Source organism: Hyla sarda, chromosome 8, assembly GCF_029499605.1.
Source record: "Hyla sarda isolate aHylSar1 chromosome 8, aHylSar1.hap1, whole genome shotgun sequence".
NCBI classification, from domain to species: domain Eukaryota; kingdom Metazoa; phylum Chordata; class Amphibia; order Anura; family Hylidae; genus Hyla; species Hyla sarda.
Window position 1 is genome coordinate 100,605,717 of NC_079196.1, and position 21,041 is coordinate 100,626,757.

General features: G+C 45.6%; 1 protein-coding gene across 5 annotated transcripts in view; it reads right to left on the minus strand.

The window, feature by feature from the left end:
- Positions 1-564: 564 nt before the first annotated feature.
- QNG1 (Q-nucleotide N-glycosylase 1) overlaps positions 565-21,041 on the minus strand; it is a 55,454-nt gene continuing 34,977 nt past the window's right edge. For all 5 annotated transcript variants that reach the window (XM_056537187.1, XM_056537190.1, XM_056537186.1 and 2 more), the window contains 3 exons: positions 16,118-16,377; positions 6,729-6,924; positions 565-2,621 (listed from right to left, as the gene is read on the minus strand). In XM_056537187.1, the coding sequence (XP_056393162.1) occupies positions 2,389-2,621; positions 6,729-6,924; positions 16,118-16,377 (689 nt within the window). In that variant the 3' untranslated portion in view covers positions 565-2,388. The remainder of the gene's footprint in view (positions 2,622-6,728; positions 6,925-16,117; positions 16,378-21,041) is intronic.

The window sequence follows — 21,041 nt, forward strand, 5'->3', positions numbered from 1 at the left end:
GTTGGTTCGTATATTGCCGGCCTCACAGGTGAAACCTTAATGCTACCCAATATGATAAAAGGGTGCATTAGTATAAGCTTTAAGCATCAGCTTTAACCATCAAAGATGATGCTTAAAGCTTACACTAATGCACCCTTTTTATCATATTGGGTAGCAATAATGTTTCACCTGTGAGGCCGGCAATATATGAACCAACCAGGGTGGGGCTTGTAGCCTGTCTTCCCCCCTCTCATTGTATGTGTGTCTAGTCCCACTGGAGGTAACCTCGGGAGCAGTCTACAAGTCGGACCTAAGGCTGCTGTAATTTGGCTCCTGGCTTTGCTCATCTGGCACAGGTAGGCTAGTGTTAGGTCCCGCACCACTTGAGAAACCTTGGCGTGGTGTGCAGGCTCAGATATGTCCTTCATATAAGGATATACTGGCTAATGTCTCAATTTTACATCAGTTTTGAGGGTTAGCTAATGTCATTGTTTACATCTACCACAGGAGTGAACCCATATTGTGGTCTACAATGCAGGTCCTCCACTCCAATGTAGGTGCACAACTGCACTTGGGGTTGAGCACCTCCTATCACTTTAGACCACGCTAATGTAGTTGTTTAATGTCTAAATTATGTAATATGCATCCACATTTATCTGGTGTAGGATGCCATTGTGGTACTTGTGACCGTCTGCAGGCATCCTCCATTGTTTGCATATTATGCTGGGGATCACCCATAGCAACGGACCACAAGTGCAGGACCTTCACCCCAGCATAGGTGCACAACTGCACTTGGGGTTGAGTGTCTCCTGCTATGACCACGTTAATGTCTTTCCTATACCACATTGACTTTCCCGCTGGTCTGTCCTCGGGTATGGTGAGGGAGTGGGGTTCCTGGGGTCTTTTTTGTTGGGCGGAAGAGGTGGATCCCCTCTTTCAATCTCTTCTGTCCTTTAATTTACTTGTCACTTGCAGAGAGCTCCCCCTATCTGAACAGTTCCATTATTTGCAACTAAGGCATTATATGTCCTCTACAGTTAACTCTGTGGTTGGGTCCCAGCCCACAGGCTTTGTACGGTTATGCTGTAATGGACCTCAGGCACGGGGTCTTCTCTCCAATATTTACTCCCTCCTTAATCCCTTAGACGGTGACCCTCCCTCACATCGCTACATGAGTCAGTGGGAGGAAGTCTTTAACATTACCTTCTCTATCCAGAAATGGCTAACTATTTGGGAACAGGGTTCTAAGGCCTCTATATGAATGGCCTATAAGGAAACTCAATATAAAAAATTTTTTTGGGGTGGTATCACACCCCGGAACTCCTGAATAGACTGAATCCCACTATCTCCCCTCAGTGCTGGCTCTGTGGTGTGGGATCAGGGATGTTTTTTCATGTCTTTTGGTTCTGCCCACTTATAGTGTGATATTGGCGCTTGGTGCAATGCTTGCTTACTGATGTCCTGGGTGTTTCAGTTTCCTTAGACCCCCTTCACTACCTCTTATAGGGCTTTGTCCAAGAAACCGTTCGTTCAAGCTCTTCATGCATATAGTGTTAGCTGCTAAGACCCTCATAGCCAGATGTTGGAAGCAGACCTTACCTCCTTCTGAACTTGACTTGCTGGCCCGTATATGTGAGACCCGCTCTCTGGAATCTCTTAAGAGCTCTTTGAACAACTCTACCCCTGAATTTCTCCCTGTGTGGGAACCCTGGGACCGCTTTTCTGATCACCAACCCCGTGAGCCTGACATCATTATTCTTTTCTTTTTCTCTCCTCTTCTCCCCCCTATTGGGTTTTGCGTTTTATCTTTTGTGCCGGTCTTGTGGTTCTATATGGTCATCCCCCCTCCTTTTCCCTGTGTCTGTGGCCTACTAGGCTGCTATGTTTGTCTTATTTTATTATTGGTTCTCCCAGTTTGTGCCACCCAAGAGGTGGGCTCCACGCATATTAATGGAGCATTATGGCTGATTGAGTCTTACATATATTGATATGTTGTTGTTGCTTTGTTTTTGCCCACTATCTGTGTCCTACTGCCTGTTTCTGGGTCTAATGACCCCATGTGCTACTATTTGTGGATTATTTCTGTTTGTTTTGTTCTTATGTGAAAAACTTCAATAAAAATTGCAGTTAAAAAATTTAAGCGGTTGGCAGAACGTGCCTCACTTTTGCTCCATCAAGACATCTAGAAAAGGAACAAAGACCACATATACAGCTAGTGATAATATCCATATATTTTTAGCAGGTAAGGGGAAACTGGTAATAAGGCACTGTAGTTTATCTTCCACTACACAACACCATTTTTCTGCTGTAAAATTTTCTTTAAGGTGCAATTAGGCATCAGAACAATTAACTACTTCATTCCTACAGGCTGAGGAAGTGCTAAAATTAGTTACATCTTTCTGTATCTAGCTAATAGTAGATACACCTAACCCTGTGAAAAGGAACTTCCTTTATTGCCTCCCGATAATCCCGAGCATAATCCCAGAGAAAGTGATCAATCAGAACAGGATTAATTTCTTTGCTCATTTTTTCTCCCTTCTTCTCAAATAACTCTCGCAAGTGGTCACAGACCAGTTCAACCGCCCAAATTGAACAACCACGGATCTCCATCTCTTCACGATCGCCATTTTTGAAAAGCCAACCTACAAGTAAATTAGAACATCAGTAAAACTAATTATGACTACATGTACACAAGTCATAGTCACCTGCCAGGTACATGTTAAATACCTAAAGGTTTTATATAGCATTAGAATAGCAGAGCTGATTTCTTTAAAAACTGCACCACATCTCTGCCAATTGGGTGTGGTTTTGCAGCTCAGTTCCATTGAAATGAGTGAAGACAAGTTGTAATACCTCTTACACAAGGACGGGTGTGGTGCGTTGTTTTTTTTTCTTTAGAAGAAATTTGCCTTTTTTTTTTCTATTGCTGTATAAACCTTTTAATAGTAAATTTCTTGTTGACTTAGATTATATATCACTATTGGACATAGGTAACCCATGACAGAATCTGCCACGTCATTTCTTAGATTTAGATGTTTAGTTCTAAAAGGGGTATTCTAGCATTGGAAAAAATATCTTATAGTGCTGAGGAAAAATAGGAAAAAAAGAAACGGCTATACTTACCTACCCCTCAAACCTCTGCAGCTTTTGTTCTTCTTCTTCTGGTCCTGATGCCTCGCCTTTCTCCTGCTTCTGAGACAAAAGTTTGGTGCAAGACCTGCCCACTCTGTCAGTCACTGGCCGAGATAAGACACCTTTGTGGCCAGTGATTGTCTGAGCTCACAGGTCATTCCCCAAGCTCTCATCACTTAAAGGGGTACTCCGCCCCTGGCATCTTATCCCCTATCCAAAGGGGAGAGGCTGCCTCTCTGTGGTACCCCCCTTGTACCATCGGTCGTCTCCCCGAGATTTGTACTACGGCTGTGAGAAATGTGCAATAAAATCTGCTGAATTGGAAATCCGGTGAGTGCCGACTTTTCTTTGTTTTCTTATGCACTGATGTTATATTCTACGTGAGTCCGAGCACCACCGTATCCTCACTCCGCTACAGCGACTTAGTGTCCACCCACCTTCAGGTACAGAAGCCAGCAGTGCCGAACTACTCATCTATACACTACATAATTTACAAATCTGTTTAACTTTCTGGTAGGGATCGAGCGATATAGATTTTTTTTAGAGCCGATACCGATAACCTGTGAACTTTCAGGCCGATAGCTGATAACTTATACCGATATTTTGTGCATTTAAATTTTGGGGCATTTTAAAGCAGGGCCCTGTACACCGAGGAAAAGCGGGGCCCTGTACACCGAGGACAAGCGGGGCCTTGTACACCGAGGACAAGCGGGGCCCTGTACACCGAGGACAAGCAGGGCCCTGTACGAGAGAGATCGGTGGCACAGTGAACTCCGACGTGGCGCTGCTGCGCTTAGACGTGAGGTCACGTCACCCCCACGGTGACATGACCTCACGTCTAAGCGCAGCAGTGCTATAACTTTTTTATTTTTCTCTATACAGGGATGTATGAGAGCTCATTTTTTGTGCCGTGAGCTCTAGTTTTTATCAGTACCATATTTGTTGTAATGGGACTTTGATTGCTTTTTATAATTTTTTTTCTGATATATGATGTGAATCAGTATCCGTATTTTTGGTGTTTGGTTTTGTTTTGCGTTTACACTGTTTACCGTTCAGGATAATAAACATTATATTTCAGTAGTTTGAACATTTACGCACAGGGCTGTGGAGTCGGTAGATAAATGTTCAGACTCCAACTCCAACTCCGACTCCGAAGTTTTCTGTGCTTCCAACTCCGACTCCTCTGTATTAACATGTGAATGTATTTTATACATTCCTTGAAGGAAAGAAAGGCAACATACATGTCATTACCACAGGACTACTGGCTGGGAAGCCAACAGTCTACTGTATTGAACAGTTTGTGTGCTGATCTGCTGCTGAAGATAGGGCAGTGGGAGGATCCAGGAAGGGGCATTTATTATAAAACATGATTTCCCTGGTAGAATCCCATAGTCAAGTTTAAAGGGGTACTCCGCCCCTAGACATCTTATCCCCTATCCAAAGGATAGGGGATAAGATGTCAGATCGCCGGGGTCCTGCTGCTGGGGACCCCCGGGATCGGCACTGCGGCACCGGGCTTTCATTACAACACAGAGAGAGTTCGCTCTGTGCGTAATGATGGGCGATACAGGGGATGGAGCAGCGTGACGTCATGGCTCCGCCCCTCGTGACATCACAGCCCGCCCCATTAATGCAAGTCTTTGACAGGGGGCGTAACGACCCGCACGCTCCTTCTCATAGACTTGTATTGAGGGGGCGGGCCGTGACATCATGAGGGGCGGAGCCGTGATGTAACAATGCTCCGGCCCCTGTATCACCCGTCATTACGCACAGAGCGAACTCGCTCTGTGCAGTATTGAGCGCGCAGTGCCGCAGCGGCGATCCCGGGGGTCCCCAGCAGCGGGACCCCGGCGATCTGACATCTTATCCCCTTTCCAAAGGATAGGGGATAAGATGTCAGATCGCCGGGGTCGTCGATGCGGCACCGCACTATCATTACTGCACAGAGCGATTTCGCTCTGTGCGTAATGACAGGCGATACAGGGGCCGGAGCATTGCTACATCACGGCTCTGCCCCTCGTGATGTCTAGGAGCGGAGTACCCCTTTAAGCTAACAATCGAGTTTACAAGTTTTTATAGCCTTAGCTGAATGGCTGCAGTTTTTCCAATGGTTTACAGCTTCAGTCTTGAACTATTGACCCTCCATTCCCTTCTCTTATGCAAGTGTCTCTAGTCCTGCAAGAAACATATTTACTTAATCCCTTATCAGTGAGAGGCTAGGTTACCCATGGGTTCCCTGCAACAGCAGGACACAACACTATGGAAAGTATAAGTATTGCCGCCCCTAATTGTGCGTTGTGTGCCAAATAGTAAAGCACATGAAAATCATGCTTCTTCACAGTCACTTAACGTGTTCGTTTTGCGGTTACATGAGGCACTGCATGCATTGGTCTTTATTCTTACAGTAGAGAAGTAATTAATTATAACTTTTTGTGAATTGGGACATTTAAGCTTGCTTTTTTTTTTCAAATCTAAATTTAGTAGGAGTCGGAGTCGGTGCATTGTTTGCCGACTCAGACTCCATGTACCCAAAATTTAGTCAGACTCCGACTCCACAGCCCTGTTTACGCACGCAGTGATACCAAACAAATTTTTTTGTAAAATGGGGAAATAAGGGTAATTTAATTTTTTGTTATGGGAGGGAACTTTTATATGCAATCTAATGGCATAGCATTACACAGTGTGAACAGCAATCCACGGATATAGCCTGGCCAAGCCATGTCATCAGTCAATCAACAATAAGAGGCAGGTGAGGGGACACTCCTCCACCATTTTTAGCTCACAAACCCCACGATCACGTCATGGGGTTCAGTGAGCTCCTAAGAGCTACCACATAAGCCCATCATAAGGAGTGAGTGTCTGGCTACTGATGGTAGCCCAAACTCACTGCTCTGAAAGGAGCGCAGCTCCTGCGGTTGCTTCAAAGCCACTTAAGGACGCAGGACGAACCTGTACGTACCGACACTTTAAGTAGGGTGTACCCGTTTGCCTTGCATCCGTAAGGGGTTAAAAAAACTCAATGTCAGTGAAGGGTATACATTTTGTTCACCTTTTAAACAAATACATTTATTATTGCACGAAAATGCAGTATAAGCTTGCTTAAGCTTAGTTTTTCTTAAAGGGGTACTCCAGGGAAATAAAACTTATCCCCTATCCACAAGTGTTTGATAACGCAGGGGGAGGGGGAAGTCCTCTGACCGCTGAGGCCCCCTGTGATCTCCTAAACAGGGCCTGGCTTCTCACCTGTCCTTTGCGTGCTCCCACCCCCACCATCTGAGATAAGCTTCAGTGACGAGCCGATTGGCTGAGCATGCCATTACTGAAGCTTGTATTAGAGGGTGGGGCAGGACGTGCCGAGGACAACTGAGTAGCTGTAGTACCCCTTTAAGCCCCGCAAACAAAATCTAACTACCAATAAACGTTCCAGGTTGCCATTAACCACAGACTTCAGGGTCTGACTACACAAGGTTAATTTGTAGTCTGTAACTAGGAAGGTCTGTATTCACTCTTTAACTATCTGTCTTTTGGTAGTATTTGCAGATGACACAAAATTTCTAAGTTCTCCTTTAATAAGCAAGCTTTTACTCAGTTTACAGCAGTAGATACGACATACAAACCTTCTCTCAGCTTTTTCAATAGACTTTCTGAATATCTCATAGCACCAAAATGGACAAGGGCCTGAGGAATCCTATAGTCAGCAAACATTGTTATTTTATCGATGTCATGGAAGCAGCCATCGTTTTGTCCTTCTAGTACTCCCCAGGTGTCTCCTACAAGAATCTGTGCACGCTTGTAGAAGGCCACCTTCTGACCCTAGAATCGCAAAACAAAATTAGAATAAAAGTTGAATAAAAAAAAGTAATGTGATTTACATGCAACATCACCCTGTGATGCCATCTACATATATGATATGGTGCTGAATTATTGACCTAAATCCTATATATCTAAAATTCACCTTTGTAAGCTTTTAGATCAAGAAAAATTAGTAAAACAAGCAAAATTAATAATACTGATAAGGTTTTCATTAACAGTACAATATCTGTAGTCAGTAAAACTGGCCCCAAACCAATGAGATAAAGCCACACACATTGTTTCAATTAACAAAGTAGCAGCAGGATTAGAGATTAGCGTCAGCTATTAAGGCTGGGGCTATAAATCAATTTCTGGGCGTGCAACCAAAAATCACAGTGTTGCACTGCTGTGATCACAAGACCTGTCATCTCATGCAAGTGAATGGGGTCGAAATGTGACCCACACATGGAAGGGACTGTGACCGCGCAGTTGCAGGAAATCCATTTTGAATTAATATTTTACTATTGCAGAGGACTTTACACTGAAAAGCTACAGATTAGGTAACTGAATTACAATGATGTTGTCTATGTATGGATCCACAGTCCATAAATCCAAGTTTTACATGTAAATTGTCTAAAAAGTAGATTTTTATGCTTACCGTAAAATCTCTTTCTCAAAGGATCCATTGGAGGACACAGACCATGGATATATGCTGCTGTCACTAGGAGGCTTGACACTAGGTAACAAGAAAAGTCGGCCCCTCCCAGCAGGATATACCCGCTCACAGGCACCTGAACTAATCAGTTTAGTCCTAGAGCATTAGGAGAGGACCAACAGGCAAGGAAAAAAAAAAAAAAAAAAAAACAGTAACTGTCCGACAAAACCACAGAATAAAAAATTAACTGAAACCACCATCGGACAGATAACCAAAACAGGAACACCAATGGATCCTTCGAGAAAGATTTTATGGCAAGCATAAAAATCTACTTTTCTCAATCGGCTCCACAGACTATGGGACATACCAAAGTAGTCCCTGGGGTGGGTAAGAGATTCCCAACTTAGGTAGAAGGCTGGACCACAGCTGCCTGCAACACCTTGCGACCCACACTAGCATCAGCAGATGCAAAGGTATGTACCTGGTAGAATTTCGTCAAAGTGTGTAAAGACGACAACGTGGCTGCTTTACAAATTTGAGAAGCTGAGGCCCGGTTACGGAGAGCCCAGGAGGCTCCGACAGAACGAGTGGCATGAGCTAAGACCTGAAAGGGTGGAGTCTTCCCCTTGCAGCGGGGTAAGCTTCCGAAATGGCAGAACGTATACACCGTGAAATGGTGTATTTTGAAGCAGGAAGACCCTCACGACGACCCTCCGTAAGCACAAAAAAGGAGTCACTCTGGCGAAAGGAAGAATTGACTGAAAGGTAAATCCGAACAGCTCGCACCAAATCAAGCCTATGGAGCAAACATTCCTTGGGATGAGAAGGAGCAGGACAAAAATAATGACTATGTCCTCATTCAGGTGAAAGGCAGAAACCACCTTAGGTAAAAAGGACGGGACCGGGCGAAAAACAACCTTGTCCTGGTGGATGACCAGGTAGGGAGAGCAGAAGGATAGGGCTGCCAGCTCCGAAACCCTCCTAATAGAAGTGACCGCAATAAGGAAAGCCACTTTCCAGGAAAGGAGACAAAGAGGGACATCCCTGAGAGGTTCGAAGGGAGTACCCTGCAGGGCACCGAGAACCAGATTCAGATCCCAAGGGAGAGTAGGTGATCTGTATGGTGGAGTCGCATGAGCCACGCCTTGTAGAAAAGTTCGGATGTGAGGATCGGACACCAGGGGACATTGAAAAAGAGAATGGAAAGAGACGAAATTTGTCCCTTAAGGGAACTGGGAGCCAAACGTTGTTCCAGCCACGACTGTAAAAAGGAAAGAAGTCGTGGAAGAGAAAACGTAACTGGAGAAAAGGAGTTAAATTCGCACCAACGAAAATAAGACCGACAAGTACAGTGGCAAAACTTCGCAGAAGAGGACGTACAAGCCCTGATCAGTCCCCTGGCTCTCAGAACCGCGGTCTCAACCGCCACGCTGTCAAATGCAGCAACTGTAAATTGGGATGGCAAAGAGGACCCTGGGAGAGAGAAAGTCTGGACGAAGGGAGGCGCAGTAGCATATTGTCCACTAAACGAACCACGTCAGCGTACCACGCCCGCCTTGGCCAATCCGGAGCAACGAGAATGGCGAGGACACCCTCTGCTTTGAGTTTCCTCAGGACCCTGGGAAGGAGAGGAGGGAAGAGATAGGGGAGGGCAAAGTGTGACCAGGGGATCACCAAGGCGTCCATGGCTAAGGCCAAGGGATCCCGGGTCTTCGCCACAAAGCGAGGAACTTTCTAGTTGTGGGGGGATGCAAATAGGTCCGTGTCCGGAGTGCCCCAGAGGTTGCAGATTGTCACAAACGCCTCTGGATGAAGAGACCACTCGCTGGGTTCTGCCGAGGAGTGACTGAGAAAGTCCGCCTCCTAATTTTTCGGTCCTGTTATGTGAATTGCCGAGATGGATTGAACTCCGCCCAGAGAATAATACTGGAGAACTCGGCCATCTCTGCTGAGCTGCGTGTTGCCACCCTGATGATTGATATACGCCACAGCTGTGGAGTTGTCTGACTAGACACGAACAGGACTGTTCTGGAGAAGGCGCTCCCAATGGCGCAGACAAAGATAGATTGCCCTGAATTCCAAGGTGTTGATGGGGAGAAGGGCTTCTCGAGAGGTCCAAAGGCCCTGGACCGCTCGGTCCTTGAAGACTCCTCCCCAGCCACTGAGACTGGCATCTGTCATGATGACCTGCCAGTGGAGGGGCAGAAAGGATCGTACCTGATGAAGAAGAGGGGACCTGAGCTACCACAGGAGGGACCGGCGAGACCTCCACGCAGAACCGAATGGAAACTGGAACAGGGCGCCGGAGCAACCAAACTCCTCATAATAGAGTAAGACGTTTGACCGGCGGAAGCCAGAAAGATCAGGGACTGGGTAGGAGTCAGGTTTGACTTGTCCTGATTGACCATGCAGCCGAAACGGGACAAGGTCTGAAAAGTGAGACGGAGACTCTCCTGATTCTGGGCCCTAGTTGGTGCCTTGACCAATAGGTCGTCCAGGTGGGAGATCACTGATACACCCCGTGCTCGCAAGAGGGCAATCACTGCTGCCAGGACCTTGGTGAAGACCCTCGGAGCAGTGGCCAGTCCAAAAGGAAGGGCCACAAGCTGAAAATGATCCTCTGGAACTGCGAAGCGAAGATAATTCTGCTGCGCTGGAAAAATGGGGATGTGGAGGTAGGCATCCGGGATGTCCACCGAGGAAAGAAACTCCCCTTGATCCACGGACGCCACTACCGAACGGAGATACTCCATATGGAAATGACGGAGGAGCAGGTGGTGGTAGAAGCGTTTCAGATCCAAGATCGGGGGAAACCTGAAAAACGCTCCTTGAGAGAGTAGTGATCGAAGCACGTCCCGAAAGGCCCGTGCTAAAGAAGGGGAACCCTTGGAAAAGAAGCAAACTATCTGATAGCCGTTGGAAACGACATCTCGGACCCAGGAGTCCTGCACGTGGGCAGATCATACATCCAGGAATAGTGACAAACGCCCTCCCACCCAAGAAAAATGTACGGGTCGGGGCGTCTCTTCAGGCAGAGGGAGCTTTATGGGTGCCTGAACTGGCTGGAATGGTTATCTGATTTCCAGGAGGGACGGGCCTTGAAAGAAGGAGCCTTCTTGTCCTGTGAGGGGCCCTGTCTGGATGCCCTACTGGAGCCATAGGATCAAAAGGGGGTCAACTTCCGACGGGAGTCGGTACTGCGAGACAATCTGTGGTAATAAGGAACTCTTACCTCCAGTCGCCTCTGAGATAATCTCATCCAGGCGTTTTCCAAACAGTCAAGACCCAGTGAAAGGAAGCTCTGCGAGAGATTTCTTGGAAGCGGCATCAGCGTCCCAGGCTTTGAGCCACATGGAACGACGAAGTGTCACCAGATTACCTGTGGCAAAAGTCGTACAGTGGGCCAACTGCATAGAAGCAGAGCACAAATAGTCTTCGGCATTGGAGAGTTGAAGTGCCAGATCGGCCAATTCCTCCGCAGGGGCTCCGGATAGAATGCCCTGGCGAATTTTGCCAGGTTTTCAATCCTCTTGTCCGCCGAATACTTAAAAGGAAGCTGCATCTGCCAATGGCAAAGTAGTTGCTTTTGACAGGCGGGAAACAGGAGGATCCACGGTTGGTGTAGATGTCCACCTGGGCAAAAGGAAATTGTGCTTGAACCTACTTAGCCCCCTGAAAGCGTTTTCCAGAATGCTTCCAAGCTGTTTCTAGTAAGGTGTCAAATTCAGCATGAGAACTGACTAGCCCGGGAGAGAAAAAAAAAAAAAAAAAAACACTCCGGAGGGAGAGCAGAGCCCACAGGGTCTGGAGGAACATCCTGGGAAGATATACCAGGAGGGCCCACAAGGCATTTTAGTCTTGCAGCCCATGCAGGCATAATAGGTGACCAGGGCCCCAGGTACCTGTCTGGATGGGGGGGGGGGGGGCAGTTCTGGGTTCGGACAGAGTGCAAGCAAAAAATAAAATGAAGCAGTCTCACCCAGCGTTTGTGCCCCTCAGGCAGAGAAGAAGCAGGCTGTGAGAAGACAGGAGGGGAAGGAGGACTAGTCCAATGGAAAGAAGGGGGCCGGACCATAGCCAGTCAGCTTCCCAGGTAATCAGTTTTGTCACAAAGCAGTAGGAGAAGCCAACAAAGAACATGTCCGAAGGACCCTAGAAAGAATCCCGGATAAACGCCCAATAACCGGAATAGACTATACGGACAAAAATGGAAAAAAATGGGTGGGTGCGGTGTCCCCCAATGAAGGCTACCAGAAAGAGATTTTACGGTTAATACAAAAAAATATCTCCTTTTCTCGGTCACTTCTTCATTGGGGGGACACCTATACTGATGGGACGTACCAAAGCAGTCCCCTAGGATGGGAAAAAACAACCACTAGCGAAAGGGAAGTAGACCCGAGACTGAACTCACACGTCCGTAAGGCCTGCAGACAAGATCCCAGGCCAGATACAACCGAGGCCCAGAAACTGGGCTCCAGGAAATCCTCCATGCATGGATATGGACTAGGATGCCAAAGGAAGGGACCGTCCTTAGCAGAGACTCTAAACCAATGTCCATATGGAGAGACAAGAAAAATGTCTACTAGGAAACCAGATGGGCAGGAACCACCCTGAAGGAAGTAGGAAACAACGCCAAGGAACACAGCACCAGACAGAGGGCTAGCCCAGCTGGAAAACAGAACAACAAGAGAGCCCCATCCAGAGTCAACCGATACACAAGAACATGGCGGAAAAACGCCAGGGAGAGCAACGGATGCCTGAACAAAAGGAGAGCACAGAAGGTGGAGACCAGAAAACCATTGAAAAAAAGGAAAGACGAAAACTGGCTCTAGAGAGGCTTCGTAGATAAGATCAATAACCTGAACTTCCGCAGACCAAAAAATTCCTATCCCAGGGGTCCCGTGCGAGCTCCTGGGAGGCAAAATGAGCTTGACTGGCAGAATCCGGATGACTGGAACGCCTTTCATCTCGGGAATACATGGACCCCAAAGGAGGACAGAAGGAAGAACGGACAAAAAAGTAGTGGAAAGCCCAGAAAAGGGCATCTTTTTTTTTTTTTATGTTTGAGAGAGATCTTTCCTCCTCCAGGGTGGAGGAGAGATTAAGCTAGAAAATCATCCCATATAAATTATTTTCTTAGGACCGAATCCAGATTCCCACAGATGGTCTCCCATATCCTGCAGTGATATGTCTGTCTGACTGTCAGCACTTTTAGGTTCACCCACACAAACTGACATATCCTCCGAGCCCCTGTCCACCAGCATGGCCGCCGGCACCTGTGCGGGGGAGGATGGCAGAGCTATCTGTTTCCCCCGCTATAATGGCTGCTGGATGAGGGAAACTGCTGGGTCCCGCTCTAAAAGGAGAGAGGACGGGGGCGGAGCTACACCCCGAGTCCGTGTCTCTCCGGCGGCGGTAGAGTGAAAGCGGTGCCCGGCTGGAAAGGGGCCCGCGGATACAGCCCCTGACATCCCTGGTGGCACTGAAGAACCCTGCAGCACGCCAGAACCGGAGGGCTCGCTGCGGGGAAGGGAGGGGTGAAGCTAAGCTCCGTGGTAGAGGCACAGATCCCTCCCTGTCGGGGGCTCTGAAGGCAGCGCCGCCAGAGCAGGGAGAGCTAGCCCACAGCTGACCCTCAGAATCCCGCTCTGAAGGGAAGTAGAGGGGCGGAGTTACCTGCCAGCATTACGGCTCCCGCCGGCCAGCACAGCCCCGGAGCATCAGGGAGCAGTGACTCTAGAGAAATAAGTCCAGGGATCTGCCGCAAAAGCCGGCGGCTGCCCTGAGGCAGAAATGGGCAGGTGAGACTACCAGTGGAAGTCCAGACCCAATAAAGATCGGCCAATTACCCCTGAAATTGCCCCATAGTCAAAAGATATTAACTCCTTAAGTCCGCCACCGGGAGGGGGTAGGGGATGGGACATACTCACCTATCTTCACATACTCACCTAGAGAGGTCTTCAGCCAGCTTTTTAGTCCCATGCATCACATCAGGCTGCGACAGCGGGACGAGCAGGGAAAATAGGGGGACCTGGACCCAAGGTGCAACCCCAGGCGCTGGCGAGAAGGGGTTAACAGTGCATACTTCTCTGTCCCATGCTCCTGAACCCCCACCTGAAAAAAGGAAACAAAAAAGGAGTAAAGAACCTGACTAAACAGCCCTTACTAGAAAATAAAAAGACCAGGTCTGGGGAGCTCCCAGATCTGTGTCTTGCCTCCTGCTGACACTAGCTAAAACTGAATACCTCACTTCCAGTGGGCGGGTATATCCTGCCAGGGAGGAGCCGCCTTTTTCTCCTAGTGGCAAGAGCATATACCCATCAGTATAGGTGTCCCCCAATAAAGAAGCGACCGAGAAAAGGAAAAGAATACTCACCTTGTCCTCAGAAAACTTACCTAAGGAAGTCTTCAGTCAGCTAGTAAACACCTGCATCATGCCGGGCTGAAACAGCAAGATGAGCAGGGAAAGTAGGGGGACCCGGACACAGAGGTACAACCCCAGGCGTGGAACGCTGGCGAGAAGGGGTTGACAGTACATGACTCAATGTCTGTGCCCCTTCTTCGCAAATGGGGAAACAGTAAACACTATTTTCCTGAGACCCCACCTGAAAGAGAGAAAGAAAAGGGAGATAAAATCCTAACTATACATCCTAATCTCAAAAATAAGTGACCAGGTTTGGAGAGCTCCAGACCTGTGTCTGCCTCCTACTGACAGTAAGCTAAAACTGATTAGCTGAGGTGCCTGTGGGCGGGTATATCCTGCTGGGAGGGGCCGACTATTCTTGTTGCCATAGTGTCAAGCTTCCTAGTGACAGCAGCATACATACCCATGGTCTGTGTCCCCCAATGGAGCCGATTGAGAAATACTCTACGGTCGTTTCGCCATGGCACACAATACAGCAAAAAAGAAAAAAAAAAGCCAAATGGGGATTTAAATGAATGAAAAGCCTACAAAGGAAGAATAATGGTAAAAAAAGAAAGTAAAATAGTTTTATTGTATTTTTAACACAAGGGTTAAAAGGGTCATCCGGATCATTTAAAAAAAAAAAAAAATTCTGGGAGCAGCATGAAAATGAAAAAAAAAAAAAAAAAAAGGCACTCGTTTAGGGTGGGTTCACACCATGTTTTTTGCAATACAGTTCCCATATATGTTTTCAATTTGAAAATCGCATGGAACCGTATTGAAAACCGTATGCATTGACTCTCCATTGAAAACCGTATGTCAAATGATGAATCCGGTTGCATCCATTTTGCGTCTAGTATGGTTTTGTCCATTTTTTCCCGTACCCAAAACCACAGCCTACCACAGTTTTTGGTCCGGGTGAAAAAACGCATGGAAACCGTATACGTTTTTTTTTTTTTTTTTTTAACATGAACATGAGAGTCAATGGGAACAGTACAGAGCCGTATGTGTGTATGGTTCCATCCGGTTTGCACCATACGGTTTTTGACAGTTTTTAAAGTTGAAACATGTATTTTCCCGGATGCAACTGGACATCATTTTTCAAACCGTATACGGGTTCAAATTTGTACACGTTTTGATACAGTTTAGGCCAGTTTTGAGGAATCCGTTTTTCATTCAAAAACCTGATATGGGAACTGTATTGCAAAAACGTGGTGTGAACCCAGCCTTGCTGCAGTCCCCTGGAGGCCCCCCTGCAGCTCTTCCTACTTCTGAAAAGAAGCGCTCACAGCAGTGACGGCACACTCAGACTATTACTGACTGCAGCCCCGTCCTGACACACACAGTGGGGGGGGGGGTCCTTCTGTAATCAGACACTTATTTCCCCTGTGCATTAGGGAAAAAGTTGTTTAAGGGGTTATCCAGGAAATGTTTTTATTTTTATTTTTTTTTTATAGATCAACCGGCTCCAGAAAGTTAAACAGATTTGTAAATTACTTCTATTATAAAAAAATCTTAATCCATTCAGTACTTATGAGCTGCTGAAGTTGAGTTGTTCTTTTCTGTCTAAGTGCTCTCTGATGACACCTGTCTCAGGAACTATCCAGAGTAGAAGCAAATCCCCATAGCAAACCTCTTCTACTCTGTGCAGTTCCCGAGACAAGCAGATATGTAAGCAGAGAGCACTGTTGCCAGACAGAAAAGAACAACTCAACTTCAGCAGCTGATAATTATTGGAAGGATTAAGAATTTTTTAACAGAAGTAATTTATTAATCTGTTTAACTTTCTGGAGCCAGTTGATTTAAAAAAAAGTATTTTCCTGGAATACCCCTTTAAGTGCTGGATAACCCCTTTAACCTTCAACAAAAGGCAATGAGGCTCTGCATGCCAGCTTACAATACAATCTAAAAAAAATAGAAAGTGCTATAAAAGGACTAAACATAGTTTTATGACATTCACATAGCAATATAAGGACAGAGGGCAGCACTGTTGATTGAAGTGCTTGGATCCTGGGTACAATTCCAATTAACCCTATTATAAACTACAGACTTAGGGTAGGGCCACACGGCACATCCACAGAGCATTTTATGTTGCGTATGTGTCAATGATCTAATGCTTGAAAAAAAAATAATGTATATTTTTTTTTATTTATAACCTGGAAGACTCCTTCATCCCTATAAGATGGGAAATTCTCCACAACAAGCTGCACCAATTTTACTGCACTTCTCTCGCTCATTTTCACACAGTTTAGAAAGGATCCTCCAAATTTCTCCAGGAGAACCTTTCCAGTCTGATGCAGGATCTCCAGGCGTTCCTCAGTCATTGGGATCGGAAAATCAGAGTCACTACGCAGTACGTGCTTCAGCTGGTCCATGGTTATGTTGGAATAATAAGAAGCACGGGTGAGAGGTATTCCTGAAGAGAAATAGAAATATTTTTAACTTTAGCAGCCCTTGAGATCTTTTGGCAAAAGTGATTGTAAATATGTGTTCTCTCTCACAACTTATTTTATTACCCTATTTCCAAAATAATTTTTAGATATTTTGCAATATTTTTTATATGCAAAAAACACATTCCAAACAAATATAGGGTTGAAGGGGGTCTCTGGGATAGAGACCCTGGGACCACCTGCTTCTCCCGCCTGGTACCCCGGCTCTCCTCCTTAATGTAGTGGGTCGACCACCACACAAAGCTGTGATTGATATGCCCCTCCATGCATCTCTATGGGGGAGCTACTGCGCTGCACTCGGGTATCTCTGGCTCACCCATAGAGCTGCATGGAGGAAGGTGTGTTGGCCACAGCTTTGCGCAACATGCTCCATTTAGGAGGAGAGCAGGAGCCAGTGGTCGGACCCCAGGAATGTGGAAATCCTATCGCCCGACGCCCGGGACAAGTAGTTTTGGGCGCCGGGCAGGTGAATTGTTTATAGATTTAGCCCTGCATCGGGCTAGCAGGGACAGAGAGACTTCCCCCTTATTTTTCTTTAATGTCGGTGTGAGGCGCGGGAGCGGATGGAAGTCTACACCTCACACCGGCACTCAGAGTGTATGGAGGGGGCGGCGGCCTCCAGCTGACTGCAGAGCCCCCTTATCTCCCCTCCCGGAGGATGGAGGACGCAGCTCAGAAGACACAGCAGGGTGAGAGAAAGGATGTTGACAGCTCCATGCACAGCTCCATCCTCCGCACACAGCTCTATCCCTCCCCTGATCTGTCTCCACAGGACCTAATCCACCACGGGGCGGTTGCTTGTTTGCACGGGGAAAACACAGAGCGGGGGGGGGCGGGGGTGAGGGGGAGGACGGAAATCTCACCTCACACCGGCGGTGACTACAGCTCTGATGTCCACTCATGGCGGCTCAGGTGAGGAGGCAGAGAATACGGGCGGCGGCAGGAAGGGTGGTTGTATGGTGTGAGTGTATGTGTGATGTGTGTATGTAATGTATGATGTGGGGGGGCAGCGGCAGGTGTATGTATAATGTGTGCATATGTATGGTGTATATCAGTGTTTCCCACCCAGGGTGCCTCCAGCTGTTGCAAAACTACAACTCCCAGCATGCCCTGGGCATGCTGGGAGTTGTAGTTTTGCAACAGCTGGAGGCACCCTGGTTGGGAAACACTGGTGGATATGTATGGTGTGAGTGTATGATGTCTATGTGTGATGTGTATGTAATGTATGATGTGTGTATAATGTCTATGTGTGATGTGTATGTAATGTATGATGTGTGTATAATGTCTAAGTGTGATGTGTGTGTATGTGATGTATGATGTGTATGTAATGTATGATGTGTCTATGATGTCTGTGTGTGATGTGTATGTAATGTATAATGTGTGTATGATGTCTATGTGTGATGTGTATGTAATGTATGATGTGTATGTAATATATAATGTGTGTATGATGTCTGTGTGTGATGTGTATGTAATGTATGATGTGTGTATGATGTCTGTGTGTGATGTGTATGTGATGTATGATGTGTGTATGATGTCTGTCTGTGTGTGATGTGTATGTAATGTATGATGTGTGCATAATGTCTAAGTGTGATGTGTATGTATGTGATGTATGATGGGGGGGCAGCGGCAGGTGTATGTATGATGTGTGCATATGTATGGTGTGAGTGTATGTGTGTATGTAATGTATGATGTGGCGGGGGTGTGTGTGTATGTATGATATGGGGGCAGTGGCTGGTGCATGTATGATATGTGTATGTATGTATATGGGGGCAGTGGCTGGTGCATGTATGATATGTGTATGCATGAATGTTTTGTATAGGAGCGGACTGTCATGTCGGGCATTAGGGCAGTTGTGCCATCTAATTTTATTTATTTTTAGTGGCACTCGCACTAAATTGCACCCCCAGAATCCCCCCCTTCATACTCACCCGCCAACCAAGAGCCCCACGGATGCACACAAACACGCCCGAACCAAAACTACAACTCCCAGCATGTTACACCATAACCTAAACTGTAGAACTATAATGTGTAACATGCTGGGAGTTGTAGTTTTGGTTCTGGTCAGCTGCAGAGCTATAGGCTGCATCAGGGCATGCTGGGTGTTGTAGTCTAACTGCAATTCCCAGTATTCCATGACACATCCTATGGCTCTGCAGCTGACACAAACCAAAACTACAACTCCCAGCATGTTACACAATAACCTTAACTGTAATACTATACAGTGCAACATGCTGCAACACCCACACAACCATAGGCTGTATCAGGGCATGCTGGGAGTTGTAGTTATCTAGTAACTAAATGCAACTTCCAACATTTTCTGACACAAAATGCAGCAAACAAACTGGAGAAGCAGAACCCCCCCCCCCCCCCAGTAACACATAAGTCCCTATTGAGACTGAAAAATAGTGATTAAAATATTTTAAAAAGTGTGTATATATGTGAATAAGCCCCTTTCCTAATAAAAGTTTCCAATTTTCTTTAAATAAAAATAATGTACATAAATAAACATAAGTGTTATCGCTGCATGTGGAAATGTCCAGACTATTAAAATATAATGTTAATTAAACCGTACGGTGAACGGTGTAAATGTAAAAGAATAGTCCAGAATTGCTCATTTTTGGTCACTTCATATGAGAAATTTTTTATAAGGAGATATAAAAGTTACATCTAGACTTATCTGGGCTTGTCTGGGGTGTAAGAGGAGCTACAGCTCTCCGGTCGCTAATAGCCTGGCGTGCTGCGATCACCGTGGCCGCTATTAAACCATTAGATCACCGCTGTCGGCAGTGTCTAAAGGATCTTATATCCATCCCTGGTGGTCTAGTGGGGGGGGGATCAGACTATTTTGGTTGAAATTATTTTATCTACCAGGACAAGTGGATTTTCTTGAGGGACAAGTAGATTGTGTTCAGCTTTAGTCCCTTGGACAAGTAGTTTTTTTTTTAAATTTCCACACCCCTGGACCCCTTGTGATCTGACACTTTTCCCCTATCCTAAGGATAGGGGATACATTTTTCTATCCCAGAGTACTCCTCTGGCAATTTAGATTTCTTCTTTATTTGGCCAAACCTAGATAACCACTTTTCACCCAATGACTGTTCACAAGGAAGTGCAAAATGCTAAAGTTTGAATGATAAAACAGACCAGTCAGGTCATGTATATCACTCTGGCCAGTTACTGCAGTTGTATGATAAATTACTCCTTGACATATCTATCATGGCAGTCTGAGGGTAAGGAAAAAAGGTTAAATGCCATTATCCTAGTAGAGAGACAACTGTGGGACATAGTTTGATTTACTATTTAACATATTCACCCGAAAGCTTGAATACAAATATCTTGGATTAGGTGGCCTGATACTTCCCTTTTTTCATAGAAAAGCAAAAATGATCAAACCCCATGGTAAGCAAGTAGTTATCATTGAGCCATGTGACTGTATATGGTGCACAGACCCCTGCCACCTGCAGATTGTTCAAATCAGGTCATGGGAATTTGGCGGCCAAAAAACTATTTATTGAATTTATTCACTTTACAACTTTTATATTTTTTATTATCAATTTTTTTTTTTTTTTTATAATTCTTGCATATGTAATATTTTTACACTTATTACTTACTAATTACCCCTCACATCTTATGCCCCCCCCCCATTTTATTATTACGGTATTACCTATTTATTTTTACCCAACATTATGGCTGCTATATTTTTGCTTCTATGCACCATGCACGTTATAACCTCATATGTTTTTTCCTGTTTACCCCCCCAGGGGTGTAAAAATTTTATAAAAAACTACTTGTCCACGGGACTAAAATGGAGCTAAATCTACTTGCCCCTCATGACGATCCACTTGTACGGCCAATTTTCGCTTTTACGCTCTAATTTTTTCCTCCTCGCCCTATAATAGCCATAACTACCTACTATAAGGATACCTTTTAATTTTTCAATAACATTCTCTGAACCAAAAAATATATATATTTGGGGAAGTGAAATAGTAAAAGATAATTTAGCAGATTTGGTGGTTTTCTTTTCTGCGCCATTTACCTTGTGGTCAGATAACATGTTAGTTTTATACTTTAGGCGCCTGATTATAGCGATACCAGATTTGTATCGTTTACGTCATGTTTTACTAATTCTGAAGGTTTTCTAATTTTTTTAATTGCCATTTTTTAACCCCTGTAGCTTTATTTTTTTTCCGCATACCAGGCTGTATGAGGGCTCATGTTTTGCGCCATAATCTGTTTTTTGTATCAGTACCATTTTGGCATTGATCTGACTTTTTAATCGCTTTTTAACTTTTTTTATGGGATATTATAAAAATTGCAAATCTGTGGTTTGGTATTTTTTTACATTTACCGTACGGGATACATAATGTTATATTTTAATAGGTTGTACAATTACGCACGAAGCGATACCAAATATGTTTATTTTTATTATGTTTGCATGTTTTTATATAGGAAAAGGGTGTGATTTGAACTTTTAACATGGAAGGGGTTAATGCAGCAGTCTTCAAACTGTGGCCCTCCAGATGTTGCAAAACTACAACTCAGCCAACAGCTGTCCTGGCATGCTGGGAATTGTAGTTTTGTAACATCTGGAGGGGCACAGTTTGAAGACCACTAGGTTAATGTGTCTTTC